We start from the raw sequence: 20991 nt of genomic DNA, 5'->3' as shown, positions 1-20991 counted from the left end.
AACTTGATTTAGGAATTGTTTGGGAAACTTTATAAAAATGTAGTTCTTAAAAAACAAATTTTCAATTAATTTTAGGAACAAAATTTGTAGAATCTGCCCAAAACAAGTTTGTTAGGCAGTTGTCTTCATCAACATTGTACATTTGATAAAACGTTGGATTAATTTTAACCTTTCCGTACAAGAAATCCAAAGCAGCTTTTACATCACCATCTCTCATTTAAACTCTACAATCAACATCAACATGCTTACATGAATATTTTTTGTGAAGCTAACATTGCTATAATTACCTTATTCTTACACTATGTAATCCATAATTTGGCTTATGCCAACACCAAGTATTGCACTAAATTGAGCCTTTTTTGAATTCTTCATGACCCTATGGGATTGAAGGAATTGGGTTTTTTTTTTTTTTTTTGTTCCACCATAGAATGATTATGATTGACCATAAACATAACATTAATATTTCATATTCTTCATATCCTTTCTCATATTATTTGTATCATCTCTCACATTGTTTGTATCATTTTTCATACTCTTTCTTATATTATTTGTACTATTTCTCACATTCCTTGTATGATGCCTTATATTATTTGTATTTTCTCTCACATGATTCATATCCTTTCTCACATGTTTCATGTATTTTCCTTCATATCCTTTCTCACATGTTTCATGTATTTTCCAACATTTTTGTTTATAATAAAGAGTTGATTTAAAATTTAAAAATATCATGAATAATATTTTATGATCCCTAAATACAAAAAATGAAACAAGATGATATAAAAATAATAATTTAAAAAAAATGATAAATGACTAAATTATCTCAATTTAATTAATCATATACTCATAAAAAAATTTCAAAATTTATATCTTGTAAATCATTACATATTCAAATGTTATTTAACGTAGTATGTTTAGTTACAAAATTTACATTTACATGAGAAAAAAATATCAAATATTATCTTTTAACACTTGCCGTCACTTGAAATCTTCTTCAAGAAATAAAATTTCTTTCTTTTCCTTCTTCAAGACAAAACTTAATCTTAAAATGTATTTATGTAAACACAGAAAAATACTATAAAAATATTGAAAACAATTTGACAACAAATGATTGAGTTATCTCGATTTGATCAATAATAAACACATATAAAAAAAAAATTCTAAAGTCTAAATCTTATGAATCATTAAATATTCAAATGCTATGTAACATGATTTTTTTACATACAAAATACATATTTAGATGAAAAAAAATCAAATATTACTTTTAATAGTTGTCATCGCTTGAATTCCTTCATACAATATCTTCTTTAAGAAATTCAAATCTCTTTCTTTCATTCCTTCAAAAAATCAAATTTGATTTATCAAAACACATCCTACATGTTTTCTAATATGATATTTAAAACTACTTAATTTTCAAATTAAATTATTATCTCTTTTTATATATTTAATTAATTAAATAAGGAGAGTGCACGAGTAGTTGATAGGATTTTCTTATTTTAGAAAAATGTTAGGTATTTAATTAAATAAAAAATTATATTTAATATTTAATAATAAATTGAAAAAAAAATTGTTAAAGTAAATAGTGGATATGAAAGAATAACCTATACTTACATATGATGTAAAAAAATTTACAATATTCTTTAGATTTTTAATTATTACTTAAAATACTACTATTTTGGGTACCAAATAATTGTTTGACTCTAAATTGTTCAAAAATAGTGACGTCTCGATCCCTTATCTTATTTAGGATTAGTCAATTCTATTTCTCGATAGGGACAAGAAAATGATATAATTCAATGGTAGAGTGTTGACTTAACCGATACTTGTATATGATGAAGTTTTTTATAATATTCTTTAAAATTTTAATTATGTCTTAAAATACTATTATTTTTCTACTAAAAATGTTTGTAAAACATGTTTTCTTACAGGAATTAAAAAACCTATTTTTATTTTAAAATATTAAAAAATATCTACAAAAAGGGTTAACTCTGTCGGTTAAAAATAATAATTTCAATTTAGGATTTTTATTTTTTAAAATTGAAGCCCTCGCCCTCTTGGCCATTCTTTTCAAAATTTTAATTGTTTTTTGGAAGTGTCTTTCGAGGAAGTTCTGCATGATGACATGATAAAATGTGGGTTTTATCGTCTTTTATTAATTAAAGATAAAGAAATAAAGAAATAGTTTATCTAGTGTGTAGTGCTAGCCCGCTGCCCGCCACAGCGCTACCGCTGCCAACGGTCCATTAATGTAGAAGAAGATGATCAAACAACTGTAAAATTTAATGCCATTTGAAGTTTCCCCCATCTCTCCATGCATATAAATTCTCTGCTATCTTTATCCCATTTTCCCAAAACCCTTTCGAGATTTGGAGATCTGGAGAAGGAGCAGCCATGAGACCCTTTACTCCTCTCACCTGCATTCAACTCCTCCAGCTCTCCTTCGCCTCTCTTTTCTTCTTTACCCTCCTCCTTCACACCCTCCTATCTGGCACCCCCTTCACCTACCTCTTCCGTCTCCTCTCCGCCGCCCCCACCTCTGTCTCTCTCTCCTGCGCCTGGTGTGTACTTCTCTCTCTTTTCTACTTTTACTCTACTCGCCCACGTCCTGTTTTGCTTCTCAACTATGCCTGCTTCAAGCCGGAAAGCCACCGCCGATGTACCCTCGAGGTCTCTGAGTACTTTCTTCGCCGGAGCCACAGCTTCTCTGCCGAGAGTGAAGCCTTCATGCGCGGCATCTACCTCAAGTCCGGTCTCGGCGACGAGACTTATGCACCGAAGTTCTTCTTCGAGGAAAGCTGTGAACCCAACTTCGAATACGCCGTCGATGAGGCCCGAGAAGGGATGTTCTCGGCCATCGATGCGCTTCTCTCCAAGACCCGGATAGACGCGAGTAGAATCGACGTGGTCATCATCACCTCCGGTAGCTTCTCGCCGTCGCCATCGCTTTCGTCCCTCGTAGTCAACCATTACAAGCTCAAACCGGATGTGAAAACTTTCAACCTCAGCGGCATGGGTTGCAGCTCTGGCTTGATCTCTATCGACTTAGCGGCGAAGATACTCCGCGCCAGCCGCAAGTCTCTCTACGCCCTTGTCGTCGTCACCGAGAGCATCAGCCTGAACTGGTACTGCGGCAACAACCGCTCCATGCTTGTCACCAACTGCATCTTCCGAGTCGGCTGCGCCGCCGCGCTCATGACGAACGACCAGAGTCTCCGTCGAATCGCCAAGATGGAACTCACCCACTCCCTCCGAACCCACCATGGCGCCAACGACAGCGCCTACAAAGCCGCATTCCAACAAGAGGACGACAACGGCACCACCGGAGTCGCGCTTACCAAAGACCTCATTCGAGTCGCCGGCGTCAACCTTCACCATCACATCAAACAACTCGCACCCCGAGTCCTCCCACTGTGTCAGCTCGCTCATTATCTCTACTCAGTCATAACCTCTACAATCTCCGGCGGAGAGTCCAAACCCATTGTCCCTGACTTCACCACTGCTTTTGAGCACCTATGCATTCACACTGGGGGGAAAGCGGTGATAGAGCAGGTGGGGCGAGTTCTAAAGCTCAGTGACTCAGTGACTGAGCCGGCTCGTATGAGTCTGCACAGATTCGGGAACACATCGAGTAGCCTGGTGTTCTATGAACTGGCATATTTTGAAGCGAAAGGGAGGGTGAAGAAAGGTGATAGGATGTGGATGCTGGCGTTTGGGACTGGGTTCAAGGTCTGCAGTTTGGCGTGGAAATGCCTGAGGGACTCTCCTAAGGATTATGATAATCCATGGAGAGATTGCATTCACAGATACCCAGTCAAGGCATGGTAACAAAATAATCATATTATTTATTTTTATTTTTGGAAAATAATATTTTCATTTTTTTTCTTTTTGTCAAAATAAAAAATCTTTTTCCGGAAAAGAAAATTTTATGAATATTATTTGGCTTTTGTAAAATGATGGGTGATTATTGTCTATTGATGATTTAAAATATGATATGGAAAAAATATTATTTCATCATATTTTTAACCTCTAATCAATTACCTATCACATCAATTTATAAAGTGATGCATATAGTATTATTTTCTTCTTTTTTTTATTTTTTAAGAAAAATTGTAATCCCTTGTAACTCTAAGAGTGGAACCTACTTTAGCCGTGGGTGATTTGGATGGAAGATATTGTCACGTGAACAAGTTTGGGTAAGACAACGCATCTTTGGTGTGAATAAAAGAGGCAAAGCTCTCTTGTTCAAATAATTTCCATCATCTCTGAAGTCTGTTGCATACCAATTTAGGTTTGGTTAACAAAACCATGAACACACACCCCAAAAAAAAAAAAAAAAACAAAAGAATAAGCATCCCGAATGAAATACTGAGACTTCATAATCTAATAAAATCTAAAGAATATATAGGTTTGTTTGGAAACTCCTTTTAGGTGTAGTTTTCAAAAACAATTCTAGGCTGTTTGGAACTTCGAATATTAATTACCAATTATTTTTTATATTTTTTAAAAATAACTTTTATATATAGTATTTTATTTTTAATTTTTTTTATATTTGAATCATTATTTTTTATATAAAACAATTCCTACAACAAATAAATAAAAGCAACTTAAAATAATTAAAATAGGTTCCTAGGAAACACAGAATAAGTTTTCAAAAGATTGTTTTTTGTCAAAAAAAAATTATCAAATGTATGTTCAAGTTTTAAAAAAACAAAAAAATCCATTTTTAAGAATAAAAATATATTTTAAAAAAATATTCCTAATCTCAAATTTTCTAATATTGGATTTACCATGCAAAGAAATTCGATATAACTAAAATTACTTAAAAATTTATATGCTATGTATTTTGGATACACTTATTATTTTTTATTTTTAAAAACAAAAATATCAATAATTTTAACATAAAAATACAAGAATGATTTTTAAAAGTTGTTTAAAAAATTTACAATACCCTAATTTAAAAAAAAAAATTAAAGTTAATTTTAAGAATTATAAGATGAGTCCATGCTTTTTATGTAAAAGTTCTTGCAATTTTTTTTTATAGATAAGTTACTCCTATTTTCTACTTTTAATAATGAATAATATATGAATGACATTCAATCAAGTACTAAAATTGTTTAATTTTTATGTAAAAATGTGAAATGATTCTAAAAAAGAATACACTACAATTTATTAATATTATTTTTTTTATTTTTAATAACAAAAAATAGAAAGAGTGCTGAAAATTTTTATAAGGACATTGAATAGTTGCAAGAAAACAATTTGCATGGGATAATTAAGGCAATTGCGAAGCTTTTACTAATATACCTTACAACTCGTACTGTTTATTTATTATAATTCATGAACCCTATCATAAGGAGCATATCATGAATATTTAATGAATAATTTTTTATTTTGCTTGAGACAAATTGTGAATGTCGTGTTTTTTATGGTGAAAGGAGTTGGGAAGAAGTCGTTCATAATAAATTACCTAAAGAGACAAATTAAACAAATTTTCATGCAAGATTTAATAGTCGAGTATAAAATTATTTATATTTATATAAAAATAATGAAATAATTTTAAAGAAGTATATAAAAATGATTTATTAATTTATACTTTTTTTTTCACTATTTTATATTAATTCTATTTTTTTTCTAAAATTTTCATATACCAGACATAACATTAATCTTTTGAAGTTTGAATTTCCACGTTCCATAAAGTTGAAAACAAGAAATAGATTATTAATTGGTAAAGCATAAGTACTAGCTTTGTTAGGGTGAAAAATACATTTGATAATCAAAAATTATTTTCTATTTTCTATTCTTAAAACAAAAAAATAGTGTGCTTTCAAATAACATCTTTTAGTTATTTTTTTTATTTTCACCTATTTTTTTAGAGTTGTTTTAAAAAATAATTATATAAATATACAAAATGATTAAAAATAAAATACTACACATAAAAATTAAGAGAAATTTATATAAAAAATAATTAACCACAAAAAAAAGAGAAAAAAAATTACAAAACTTCTTTTTTGTTTTTAATTCCCTCATGTCTACTATCCAATAAATTATTAATTCTTTATATTAGAAGGAAACCCAATTTATGCATAATGTTTATTTGGGTTTTTTAATAAATGAAGAGCAAGAGGTGTAGCTAATAAAGGGGCTGGCAGATCTTCACAACAATGAAGAAGGACGAGGGAAGACGCAACAGTCCTTTGGATGCTCATAAATTCATAATGCATGTATGATAACAAGAACAAAAGGGCCTGCACTGACCAAGAATTTAATATTTCACCAACCTGATTTTGTTCATAACAGTTGAATGCAACTTGTTTGATTTATACATACCTACTATTAGGTAAACACATGCCATGCATGTACCCGCAGATTACATTGGATGATAGTAGATGATATTGGTTTTATAATTTAATTATTAACTTTTTAATATTACCCCCTTTACTTGTAAGATCACATCTTGGACTTGTCAGCTATGTTATGGTTGGAGTCCTACTTATGATGAAGTTGTAGGTATTATTGTGGGACAATCTATTGAGAACTAGGTACTCAACTAACATTAAGAACTTTTCATATCGATCGAGTATCCACTAGGGGTACTACAGAGCATGTACGAGTCCCTTCCGATGAAAAACTAAAATTCAATGAAAATTTGGTTCATTCCACATTTTTTTTTAATATATATATATATATAATATTTCACTTCTAAATAATAAATTTATTATATAAAAACTAAAATTAATATATACAACTTAAATCACCCTTTTGACTAAATAAACTAAATCAAAATCTATTATGGTAGATATAAGATTATTTAATGTTTGCAAATTAATTTTAATTATTAATTTTTAATAACTAGTTATGATATTCTATTATATAGTTTAAATTGATATCTATTATATCATTTAAATTAGTATCATTGAATGACTCTTTTAATACAAAGGTTAAACTAAGTCATTAATACAAATGTACGTGACATAGGTAGAGTAAGTCAGAAGAAATAAAACTTCAAAAATTAATTAGTAATTATAAAAATTTGATTTTATTATTTTAAATGCATATCTTAGTCTTCTATATGACTCTAGCAAAGTTAACAAACTTTATACTTCAGAGGTAAAGTAGCTTCTAATCTTTCTCAAATCTTCCTCTTTACATGAAACTTTTGTGAGATATTTTTTTACCATATTCAATAAATTAATTTAAATTAGATTTGTGGCTTATATAAATTATTTAAATTAATCAAAATAATAAATAAAATGACATAGAATACTAATAATTCATATTAATCAATAAATAATATATAAATATCAAATATATTATTCAATAATATTTTATTATATTAATAGAGAAATTAAAATTTGTTATAGTAATTTTAGAAATGTAGAATATTAATATTTTAATGTTTGAAAATTAATTTTAACTGATTATGTTGAGTTGAGTTTGAAAAACATTTTTCAGTTTTAATTTTCAATTTTCATTTTAGTTATTTTATAAATAATTTAAATTAATTAAAATAATATATGAAATGAAATAATATAATAATAATTCATATTAATCGATAATATATATATATCAAATATATTATTCAATTTTATTATATTAAAAGATAAATTAAAATTTATTATAGTAATTTTAGAAATGTAGAATGTTAATATTTTAATGTTTGAGAATTAATTTTAATGATTATGTTGTGTTCAGTTTGAAAAAATGTTTTGTTAGTTTTAACCTTCAATTTTCATTTTCTATTTTTACTTTCTTGAATGTTTGATTAGGAAAAGTAAAAATTATTTTTTTAAAAAGAATTGTGAAATTTTGTTTGATTTTAAGCTCAAAAATTGTGAATAAAATTTTATAAAATGTATATGTTTGTTAAGAGATATATTATTATAATGGATAATGTTGCTTCTTTTATAATATACATAATGTGATATTATGTAATAATAATAAAACTAATATTCTATATCATGTTGTTATATATTATATTTTATATACCTTAATATGATATTGCATGAGTTGATTAATTTTTTACCTTTTATTTTAAAATGCTTTAATATAATTTTCTAATATATTTATGATTAATCAAGTAAATTATTTTAATATAAAAAATATTTATTTATTTATCATAATCTAGTCTAATAAATAAATAAAATATTGATGAGGGATATAATATTTACTTTCAAATATATATGAGACAATGTTTTATTTATATTAATATTTAATTTATGCTAATAATATTTATCTTCCTTTTATGTTGGGTTCTATAAAGTCTTTAGTTTTTATAGAATAATTTAAATTAAATTAGAATTTTTTTATACATAATTTAAAAATTATTTAAAGTAAATAATTTTTAGATTTTCTAAAATTAATTCAAATAATATATAAATATATAAAATGACATAAATAACTCTAATCGTAATTATCTTCACTATATCATAAATAATTATAAAAAAAATTCTTAAAAGATATATTTTTTTCTTGGATTTCTATTGTATTCTTGTTTCAATCAAAAAAAAAATATTTAAATAAAAATAGGGATAATTATTAATAAATATTTTATAATGAATCCAAAATTATTTATTTAATAAATAATGCTTACATGACATCAATCCCATTAAAATGAAATCCAATACAATCACATTAATCATATCAAAACTTAATGCCCTGACTGCGTCATGATCGTAGAGTTGATCGATGAGATGCACAAAAAACCTAGTCCAACTTGGTGACGAGGCAAAGACAGTAGTAACCTTAAAGAAAAGTGAAGGAAAGACTATGAAGAAAAGCTAACATTATTCCCTTACAATTATAAAACCCTTAACAAAAGACTATGAAGAAAAGTCATGTTGCCTTACAAATTTGTCGTGGTTGGTATTCAAGAGTAGATCGAATGACATCATCAATGACCAAGGACGCACGAGTGGATCTCACTAAAGGTTGAGACAAGGCAACATCTTCCAAGCAATGGTTATGTAGATTTCGGAATGTGTGTACTTGAACAATGTTCGAATACCCTATTGCATGGGCAGTGATTTTCCAAGGACAATTTTCAATTGTGCATACTACGGTCATGTGTTTTGGACTATTTCTTTTGTAAGAATATCAGAATTTTCTAGCCAAAGACATCAAATAGATTGCATCTCGAAACTTCGAGGCATTTGGGAAGGTTTGTTCACTACCTACAATTGAATGTTCAAACCGACTTGGTTGATTGAACGATATTTGTTTCAGCACATCTTTATGAAAACCCAAATGACTCAATTGTGGGCGACTCATTAGACATGTGCAATGGGGGCTCGCCAATAGAGGAAACATGAGCCGATTTTGAAGCAACAATAGGTGTTGGGGCACTACAAAAAACACAGGGAAAGAAATTGCTCATCCATCCACCTAGGTGTGAAAAACGCTTATACAAAAGGGAACATTATTGTGGAAATACATTAGGTACCTAGTATGGCAAATGAAGCCATCACCACCTTCAATACATTGGAAGACATAGGCACGACAAAACATGTCGTTGAATTTGAACATCTTCACTATGTCGGCATCATTATGCAATGGGAGTAGACATGATGGGTCAAACTTCACTGTGAAATCCAATTTTATTGAATTGGGCTCCAAGTTAAGTTCACCACATACTTTTGAAAAGAATTCAGAATGTGAGATATTCTTGCTAACAACAATGCAATTAGTCCGACCACCCTTATATTCGACGGACCCAACAACTGTCTTAACATGCTCACCACCTTCATGAATGTAACAAAACATCTCGTCTTCCATTTTCTTAGTGACATAAAGATTTGTTACAAACAATACAACAACGAAAGATTGAGGAATTATGTATGTTGAGTCCATATACTTTGATGTAGGAAATATATAAGCGTCACATACGCACTTTCGAAGATTCCAACAAGGAACTATGCAATTAAGGTTCAAACATGATAATTGGATGATGCACACAAGTCGTGTGCAAGTCCAACTATGGTAGTACCTAAAGATTACTAAGGTTAGACCTAAGGTTAATTAAGATAGTACCTATGGTATAGTCTATAGTAAGGGTAAGGGGAACCAAATGAGCAGAGTAATCAAACACATAATGTCATGATAAGTTGTATGTGGAAGTGAATACAATTTAATTTATGCATGGCTTGAAAACAACCTGTGGGTCCTATGTTTCACAAACTGACCCCATTGGGTTAAAAATAAAGACAACTTTTATTCACATATTAATTATCTACTATTGAATAAAATATAGTTTCCAATCGTCACATAGCTAGTACCCAAGGTGGGCTCAAGTAGTACTTAACATTGACTAAGGCAGTACCTACATTCGATTAAGGTCGTACTTTCAGGAATAATGAGCTAGTACATAAGGTTAACTTAGCAGTAGAATAAGGTTAACCAACTGATCACCAAAATAAAACACGATGCGCAATTGAGTATGTTTTGTGCACGTAGCCCATGCAATGCGATTGATTGGTTATATCCTTGCGAAACGGCCTACGTATTGACAAAGGAATTACCTAATGTTAAGGAATGAAGTTACTAAGGCTAATATGAGAAGTGAACATTTTCTAACTACCACACCACAACGGAATCGGAACAGCTTTATGGTCAGCCATGGAGATTTACCTCACCCCCACACTGTTTATTCATAAAGAACCATTTATCTGAAGATTAGAGTGTCATAAAATTTTCATTTCTTAATTTACGTCAATTAAAATTTAGTTATTTCATTTAAGGGTTACAATTATTACTTGTATGTATAAAATATAAATTTGACTAGATAATTTTAACTGTTGAAAACCCATATCCTTTTTTCTACGCATTTATAGCAACTACCTAATAGTTAAAGTAATTTTATATAAATATACGAAAATCAAATTGATAAAATTATCAAATCTACGTCATTTTGTGTTAAATGGGAGTAATCATAGACAAACAAAAAAAACAATATATAGATCAAAATGCATTTCATCCTTTCTACTTGCATTCCCTAGTTCCAAAAAAGTTCTGAAGGAAATTAAACCACTGCATGGATACCAATAGTTCCTATATAGCCTTTCTTATTTTCATCTTCTAAAAGGGATCTCTAAATCAATATCACAAAAACCCAAAAACCTGAGTAAGTTGGAATCTAAAAATCACCATTTCACAAGCACTTATTTCGCTCTAAAAGAAAAAACATCATCCCGAAAAAGTGTTCACTTTTGGTAATCCACTGCATAGCCCAATCTAATAAATGGGTTTCACTAAAAATGCATTGTTTCCCAATACCCAAAAGCAGCAAGGAAATTTTATTTTATTTTTTGGCAAATCAATTCAATATCTGTTTTTCCCAGTTCTAAACCACAACCAAAACAAATGGGTTTTTCATTCTTGCCTTCATTTTATATCAAAACAACAGAGTTTCGAGAATTTGCCAATTAAAAAAAAAACAGTAGAAACTCAGATAATCCAATGGAATTGAAAAAGACGATGATGATTCATTACGAATAGATTTAAAATTTCAGTACCAAATCCTAAATGCCAACATTTGAGCCACAACTAGTTCAGAAAAAACCCACACAAACAGCAGATTTTCGTGAATGTGAATGCCAATGCAAAACAAGGAAGGAATGGGTTACCTCGAGAAAGAAAATATGAGATGAGACAAATGGGATTAAGGCCTTTTCAACTGAAATGACAGAACTTTTTTAAAACTCTACACGCTTCTCTGCTTCGCCTCGGTCACGGAGTGAAGAAAAATGAGAGGAATGGGCATCAAATGAGAGAGAGGGAAGAAACAACCGTCGGCTACACTGTTTTTGTGGGAAACTCAAATCGCCTCAATAACGGAGTGAAAATAGATAAGAGAAATGAGTTTCAAATGAGAGAGAGGGAAGAAAGAACCATTGGCTAGGGTGTTGAATCGTTGATTTCACTGTTTTTGTGGGAAGCTCAAATCGCCTCGGTGACGGAGTGAAGACAGATGAGAGGAATGGGTATCAAATGAAAGAGGAAAGAAAAAACCGTCGACTAGGGTGTTGAACCGTCGGCTTCACTGTTTTTGTGGGAAGCTCAAATCGCCTCGGTGACAGTGTGAAAACAGATGAGAGGAATGGGTATCAAATGAGAGAAAATGAAGAAAGAACCGTTGGCTACAGTGTTTTTGTGGGAACCTCGATATTTGATTTTGGAGTTTCAGCCTGTGCTGACATGCCCTGCGGATGCTGCTAACCTGGATAGTAGGAGGGGCAATCTTGGTACAAAAAAGACAAGCGGCTCAGAGTTCATGAAACTCATAAAAGTTTCCACATTAAAAAATGTTTTTAATATTTCACAAACCTAGGTTCCAAAAACCATATATTTAACAAATTGGCCCACCAAAACACAACTTTCCCAAAACAAATAATCAGAATAAGATAAAAAATAAAAAAATAAAAAAGGAAAAAATGTACCATACCCAAAACCAACTAATTAGAATGAAGAAAAAATGAACAAGGAAAAAAAATATTGTACCCAAAACCAACACCCACCTAAGGTAAACATATAGAATGAATATTCTATACCTAAAAACAACAGTAAGTAGAGAATACCTATGAAACAAAAAATCAGAAATAATGGTTTTTTTTTTAATTATAATTTTACAAATGTTGCGAATGCATATAGGTGGGTGTAGGCCTTTATATAGGTGAATAAAGAGTGAGACGAATAGAATTTTTAATTATTAAATATCTTTTTGGATAAGGGAATAGAATTTTTTATTATTAAATATTTTTTGTAAAGGTTTTTTAATTATGTAAATCTAAACAACAAAAAAATAGGTGAATAAAGAGGCTAAGATGACAAGTGGTCTTAATTATTGAAGAATTGAAACTACGGATGATGGGCTTATAAGTAATAAAGACATTTAAATGAAGTTTTTTAGGGCATTGGCATGTCAAGAAAAACATTGAAGTGACAAACTCAAATCTTAAAAGTCAATAAAGAGAGTAAATTATGAATAATCGTAATACTTGAGACTAAATTGTAATATAGTCAAAGAAAAAAGAAAGAAAAAAAGAGAGACAGAAGAAGTAGAAGAAGAAGAAGAAAAGAACAAAATAACTTGCTATAATGTTAGTGGGGTTTCCAAAAGGTAATACATTTGGGGAATGGAACTAGTGTCAACTGAGTCAATGATGAGAACTTAAAAAGGCAACATGGTGATTGAATGATTTTTTAGTAAGTTTATAAGAAAATGAGTTTTTTGTTGGAGTTGTTGGTTGTCAGTTAGAAAGTTATCACTAAAACATTAAGAGTCTGAACTGAATTAGTTTTTAGAATTTTTGTTACTTATGGGGGTTTTTCTAAACATATAGGGTAATAAAATATTTTAAATAGGTTTTTTAGGTATAAAAATATTAACATCTAGCATGTTCTTTTTATATAGCATAGATAGATGGAGGGTGTGGGCCCATATTTTTCGCATGCATGGGCCCATATTTTTCGCATGCATGGGCCCATATTTTTCGCATGCATTCCTTGTGAATGAGAGAAACTCATTTTTTTTTTTTTTTATAAAAAACTAATTTTATAAATATTGAAGTGGTCACTTATTATTGTTTTTTTTTAAAGGAAAACAAAATAATAAATAAAACCTTAAAAAAATGACTCATTGTTTTAAAAAAACATGTATTTGAAAACTTGAGTCTATGTCTAGAGGTTAAGTTACCTATCAGAAAGGTACCATAACGATAGCACCTTTTTAAGCCCTAAAAATAGTCTCCACTAAGTAAGTTGAAATAATTATGACAATTAATAGGTAAATTAGTGGATACCATGGGTGTCAAAGTATATATCAAAACAGCACACTCAATGAGCAATAATAACATAAAGTGGAGAACATACCTTCATAACTTGTTAAGTGCTTCCATAAAACAAAAGAATTAGTTCACAAGCAACAATGTCATAACATATACAATATGCATTCCACCTAAGATCAATAAGCAAGGACATATCAACACAAAGATCAAACAAAGTAAAGCTAACCAATCATATGAATTAAGCATAAATACAAATGTATATAAAGAGGTAAGCGAAGGACACGTACTTTGGTAGCATTCAAAAGTGCTTTTATAAAAGTTAAGCAACATAAAATAAATATCAAATTGCACAATAAACATTAGATATTGATAGCAAGTCAAACTCAACATCATATGATTTCAACACAACAAACAAACAATTGCAAACAAAGTTCACACGTATACCTTAATTTAAATAAAAAGTGAGGGGAAAGTTTGTGTACCTAGTTTAGCAAGCATAGTGTTTCTTCCAAAGGCAATATTTAATTTATAAGATACGATAACATTGACTTTAAAGGGCAAACTTAAATCTAACCAGTGACATGCATATCAATAACAAATTGAATATGATTAAAGAAATATTATCAAATTCATAATTATACCAAATCATAATGTAATTTAAGGTTGTTTTATTTGTTTAATGCTCTGCTACTCCTTAAATTAATGATTCCTACTATTGCAAAGAATTGAAATATCCCCTAAATAATTTGAGTTTTAATTTAAGAATTGGTTGTTTAAATAGATAAAAAATCGTTTAAGAGAAACACAATTCATTTTTTAAATCATTTTATATGTTAGGATTTGTTAAATCTCATTATGATTTCCACGAATTTATCCACAAGTCTCCATTAATCGGAGTCATGAAATTCAATTCATGTATATCATTTTTAAAACGTTTTTCAAACATGCTTGTCAAATGAAATTAGGTAGTATCTATTTTAAGAGAATAGAAGTTTCATTGTCTAGAGGAGCTATATTATTTTGAATGGAAAACTAAATGGCTATAAAAGGGTTTAAAATTGATTTTAAAACATTATATTTTTAACATATAAAAAAGTGTCATTTTGAAGTTCAATGATTAAAGAAAACAAGGGTGAGAGAGTTCTTGTAAGACATTCAGAGACATTTTATGTCTCATAAGAAAATAGGAAATCAAGTCTTTCTAAAATAGAGAGTTTTATTCCAAAGTCCATTGTCATGCAATTTGTCCAAGCGCTTTCAAAAGCCAAAATTTATATTTTCATAATCAGATTTTAAAGCTAATAAAATTTGATAAGTTTAGATTATGATGATCAAAAGCTGTACAATGATATTTTGTTCTTTCATATGTCGTGTAAGATGGTAATCTACTAGTTATCTAGATCAATTGTCTACAATCAATTGCATTTATTGATTTATTGTTTTATGTAATCAATTAATTAAAATTGTTCTTGTTATTTCTTTTTTCTTGTTTAAACTATAAAATCTAGATATCCTAACCTTCCTCAACCTTTTTTGCATCCATCCTTACTTCCTAGAATTATTATTCAGTCATTTGTTTCTCTTCTATTCAACCATTTTTGTATTAGTCCAAAAGCTTATCTCAATATCACCAGAATCCATAAATAGAATTCGATCATTATTGACATCTCAAGATACAATTAGAAAAAAGAAAGACTTACATTATGAACAAGAATTCTGAGTATAATATTCAATCACTTTCAGAGTACACATTTCATATTAAATCATTAATTCAATTTCACATAATTCATGAAATCTAAAACTAATCCAACCAATTCCTATAATGTCTAGGAGGATTTCAAATTTGAAAAAAAAACAATTTTCATTCTCAAGATAAATTAATCAGCATCAATCAATTAATATTTGTGGAATGTCATCAGTCAAGTTCTTGATCAAAGCATACCAAAACAAGATCAATGATCTCAAAATATCATTACCAAGATTTTAAATCTCATTATGTTAACTCAAAATCAATGTAAATCAAGAAGAGATTATTTCAAGTATTTGATTAAATCAAATTAATAGGTACAAATTTGATTTCCCCTGCACAAAGTCCTAAAATATGCAAATTTTAACAAATCAATATATACTAACATTGTCTATTACTCGATTATTAATTCAATTGTCAAAATTAAAAAAAAAAAAACTACAGATTAAGATTTCTGAACAAACAAAGCTAAACCAAGTCATCAATAAATTCCATCATACTTTCAAATGATATCAAACTATTATAAATTGGTGGAAAATGAAGAATTATTACAAATCAAAGTTTAAAAATAACTAAAACTCATTTAAAATCATAGAAAATACAACTTGATTATATTTAGTCAACATGAAGTCATTGATGTTCTAAGTAAATAGCAAATTGATTGCATAAAATAATCCAGTTAACAATGATTTATCAATACTATTTTAATCCATTTGTAATAGTTGAAATTTTAATGAAAATGAATCACTAATTACACAATGATCTTATGAGAATATATCAAACAGAGATTTAAAGAAAACAATAGTTCAAGTTTTTTAGAAAAAAAAAATCAATTGAATCATGATGATTTGATGTAGATTTGAAAAAAAAAAAAAGGAATATGAAAAAAAAATAAAAATTTAGAGTGACTAATTTCTTTTAATCCCACAAAACTAGAATCTAAATATTTTGAACCAGCATGGAAATTTCAAGTGAGTCACTAATTAAACACATGTAATAATCATATTAACATAATACAATAAAACAGAGAAATCCAGATTCTGAATTTTCTAAAATATTTGGATCAACCTATAACAATTAAGATTAAAAGGGAAGATGAATTTCCACTTATGCAATAATTCAGTCAGAGTATTATTTAAACAAAGATTAAAAAAAGCAACAATTTTAAATTCGAAAAAAAATTCCTTTTAAATCATTATAATTAACAAGGATTTGAGAAAAAATGTAAAATAAGGATTTAGATTAACCAAGTTCATGTAAGTCATAGAGTTAAAAATCTTAGTATATTGAATTAAATTAGATTTATGGAAATTCCAAGTAAATCACCAATCAACTACATAAGATGATAAAAACTAATATTAAGTTAACAATTCTTAAATGAAAAGCCTAGATCTAAAAATTTCAAAAAAATTACGTCAACTTTTAATAATTAATACCTAAAATAATGAATCTATGATCATGTGATAACCTACTCAAAATTTATTAAATAGAGACATGCAAGAAACATTAATTTATGATTGCAACAAACAAACCAAATACCCACAGAGAAAACAGAAAAAAAATTCTAGATCCCAAATTTCCAAAGCGATTACATCAACTTTTAATAATTGGTACCTAAAACAATGAATCTCTAATCATATGTAACCTATTCAAATTCTCTTAAACAAAAATCTACAAGGAATGTCAATTTATGATTGCAGCAAATAAACCAAACATCTACAAAGAAAACAAAAGAGGCAAAAAATAAAAAATAAAAAAATAATCATCTCAATCTTTCAAGACAACCTAATCTATAGGAATTAAAAAAAAAATGAACAAACTATAATGTAAAAAAAGCCTCCAAACAAATTTGATATAAATCAATAAGGAATTACTAGACGTAATGATCTACGATTTAAAAAAAAATGATCCAAATCAAGGTATAAAATGTAGAGATCGTAGAAATCTATTAAAAAAATTCCAAGATAACCAAACACAAATCAACAATAGGAAAACAAAATACAATCACCAGTTCTAAAATGATTTGATCCAAACAAAAAAAAAAATACAAAACCAGAGAATCACAAGCTTGATTTTCATGAATACATAAAATAATTAGAGAAAATGGAACCTGAAAGGAAGACGAAGTGTAGAAAATCAAACAATCGAAAACTTTATTTCACTTTTAACTCCTGTTGAAACACTCTTACCAAAGATCTCTCTCAACCTTAGTCTTTTCTCTTCTCTCTCTATAGTTTTTCTCTTAGTAAAGAAGAAAAATACGATAGCCAAAGATCTCTAATAGAGGCAGTTTCTCTGCTTTTATATCGCCTCTATAGAGAAACAAAAATTGCCGAAGAATTTCCACCCATTTTATTGATAGAAACTCTATATTATATACAGTGATTGAGAAACTATACACGGTAAGGATGCTATGCTACTGTTATAAATTGAATGACAGAGCTATACACGGTAAGGATGCTATGCTACTGTTACAATTTGAATGACAGCCAAATTTAGAAGAAATGGTAAGACTAAATCTATGCTACTATTACAAATTGAATGATAGAATATTTGGCATGATTTTAGGCTGCTTCCCTTATACGCCCCCGCAAGATAGGACTGCCATCGACAAGCCCAATCTTGGTGCGTAACAATTCTGTGCGTTGTTTGGACAACGGCTTGGTTAACAGATCAACTAGTTGGTATTGAGTATGTACATGGCAGACTTGGATGCTTCCATTTTGCACTAAGTCACACACAAAGTGAAGATCTATTTGAATGTGTTTCATGCGTGAATGATTGACAGAGTTAAAACTAAAATGTGTGGCTCCAAGGTTGTCACATAACAATTGGAGAGATTCTTTGACTAGAAAAGCTAGTTCTTTGAAAAGAGTGAACAACCACATTGTCTCGGAAACCATAGTTGCTAGTGCTCAGTATTCAGCCTCTGTTGAGGATCTTGCAACAACTCTTTACTTCTTTGAACTCCAAGAAATGGGGTTAGATCCCAAAAAACTGATATAAGCAAATGTGGACGTGCGGTCGTCCACATTTCCAACCCAATCTGCATCTAAGTATGTTCGTAATACTGGAGTTCTAGCTTTGTTGATTTGAATACCATAAAAAATGGTTTGTTTTAAGTATTGAATGAGTCGTTTGGTTGCTATCCAGTGATTTGTAGTCGGTTTGTACATAAATTGCGAGTTTGTTGACTGCAAATGAGATATTTGGACTCGTCAAAGAAAGGTATTGAAGGTGGCCAATGATTCTACGGAACTCTGAGTTGTCCACAGCAGCAGTGCCATCAACCAGTTGAAGAGATTGAGTGGTAGAAAGAGGTGTTGAGACATCTTTTGCACTACTCATACTAGTGTGGGCTAAAAGTTCATGAACATATTTATGTTGTGAGAGGAATAATCCTGCCCGAGTTGAAATTACTTCAATTCCTAAGAAAAAATGAAGAGAACCCATATCCTTGAGAGAAAACATGTCACCCAACTGCTTAATAATAGTTACCACAAGTATGGAATTATTCCCTGTAATGACAAGATCATCAACATAAACCAGGAAATAACAAAGATTGGAACCGTGGCTGTAAATGAAAAGAGAGGAATCCACTTTGGAATTGTGAAAACCCAACTGAAGAATGACATGTTTGAGTGTTGTGTACCAAGCTCATGGGGCTTGTTTAATCCCATAGATGGCCTTGTTTAACCTGCAAACATGATTAGGTTTGGACAAATCTTTGAACCCTAGGGTTGTGCCATAAACATGGTCTCAGATAATTCATCATTTAGAAAAGCATTGTTGATATCCAGTTGCCTCAAAACCCATCCATTCATGACTGCAATATATAGAACAGCTCTAATAGTTGTTGGTTTGGTGACAAGGCTAAAAGTTTCTTTGTAATCAACACTAGGATGTTGATGATAGCCCTTAGCAACTAGACGGGCTTTGAATCTGTCCATTGACCCATCAACTTTTCTTTTTACTCGAAATACCTACTTACAACCCACGGGTTTACAATTTGAAGGTGGTAAAACTAAGTCCCAAGTCCCATGTTTCATTAGAGCAGTAAGCTCATTAGGCATGGCCTCAAGCCAGTGAGGTTGAGAAATGGCTTGGCTCACATTTGTTGGTTCAATGGTCGGGAGGGGGAGGATATTTTGACAAGGTGTGGAGTTGTTTGGATTTGAAGATTTGGTTCATTGATCTTGTGGTCATGGTATGAGTGCGTTGAGGAGGATTATTGGGTTCGGTAGGGGTTAGAAAATTGAGAGTATTAGCTAGACCTTGATGCTGATCATGAGAAGAAGCATGAGATTGTGAAAGAAGAACCAGTCTGAGTGTCATGTAAAGGAAAGCTCGAGTTGGTGGTGTTGTGATCTAGGGTTGGCAAGCAATCATGAAGGAAAGGAGCAGAGGGTCCGAAATTACCTGAAGAGGACGCAACAATGGCAGACGGACCTTTTGGAGGCAGCGATGAGGTTGGTGCACCGAACAACTATGATGGAGACACGATAGCCTACTGAGCATCGAAGAAAAGAGGAAAAAAGTTGTGAGATTCTTGAGTGGGTTGGGTTGTTACGGAAGGCGCGGTTTGGGATAGACTGGAATGGGTTAGATTTTCATCAAATAACACATGCCGTGAGAGAAATAATTTTTTTGTTTGAGGTTCAAAACACTTGTATGTGTTTTGGGTTGGTGAATAACTGAGAAAAATGCAGACTTTGGATTTGGGCTGCAGTTTATTTAAGTTATAGGCCCATGTGAGGGGGTAACAAATGCACCCAAATTTTTTTAATTTCAAGTAATTGGGTGGTTTACTAAAAAGGGCTTCAAAAGGTGATTTTTCTTGGAAGAAAGGCATTAGTTGTCTATTTATGAGATAAGAAGTTATTTGAAAGGCATAGAGCCAATACAAGAAAGCAAAATTTGCATCATAAAGAAGTGTAAGGCCTGTTTCAACAAGATGACGGTGACGACGTTCAGAGACACTATTTTGTTGGAGTGTATGAAGCAGTGGTGTAGTGAGTTATGACATGAAGTAATAGATAAGATTTTAAAGCGATAAACTCACCACCATTGTTGGAGTAAAGTGTTTTAATAGCTTTCTAAAAACGAGTTTCAACAAACTTTTTGAAATGCTGGAAAATATTATAAACACTGGATTTTGTGACCATTGGATAAAACCATATATATTTTGTATAATGATCAACAAAAATAAGGTAATATCGTGATCCATCAATGCCAGTATAACTAGTGGGACCCCACACATCCGTGTAAATAAGGTCAAGTGGCTCATGACTTTGGAGACTAGTGGCACAAAATGGTTGTTGATGTGCTATATTAATAGAACATGAAGAACATAATGAAGACAAACTTTTGTTTAAGGAAATAGGAAGAGAAAGTTTCTTGACAAGATGATGGACAATTTTAGTAGAAGGATGCCCAAGGCACTTGTGCCATCCATCAATAGAAGTCCAT

The 20991-nt window shown here is 30.3% G+C and overlaps 1 protein-coding gene across 1 annotated transcript; it reads left to right on the top strand.

The window, feature by feature from the left end:
• The first annotated feature begins 2233 nt into the window (after nucleotides 1-2233).
• Nucleotides 2234-4247, top strand: LOC100251146 (3-ketoacyl-CoA synthase 11). The gene has a single exon (XM_010647523.3). It carries the CDS (start codon nucleotides 2389-2391, stop codon nucleotides 3820-3822), a length of 1434 nt encoding a protein of 477 aa, XP_010645825.1. The 5' UTR covers nucleotides 2234-2388; the 3' UTR covers nucleotides 3823-4247.
• Nucleotides 4248-20991: the final 16744 nt, after the last annotated feature.

Source organism: Vitis vinifera, chromosome 18 (genome assembly GCF_030704535.1).
Source record: "Vitis vinifera cultivar Pinot Noir 40024 chromosome 18, ASM3070453v1".
In the NCBI taxonomy this organism is placed as follows: domain Eukaryota; kingdom Viridiplantae; phylum Streptophyta; class Magnoliopsida; order Vitales; family Vitaceae; genus Vitis; species Vitis vinifera.
The sequence above is the reverse complement of the archived record's forward strand: the minus strand, read 5'-3'. Positions and strand labels throughout refer to the sequence as shown.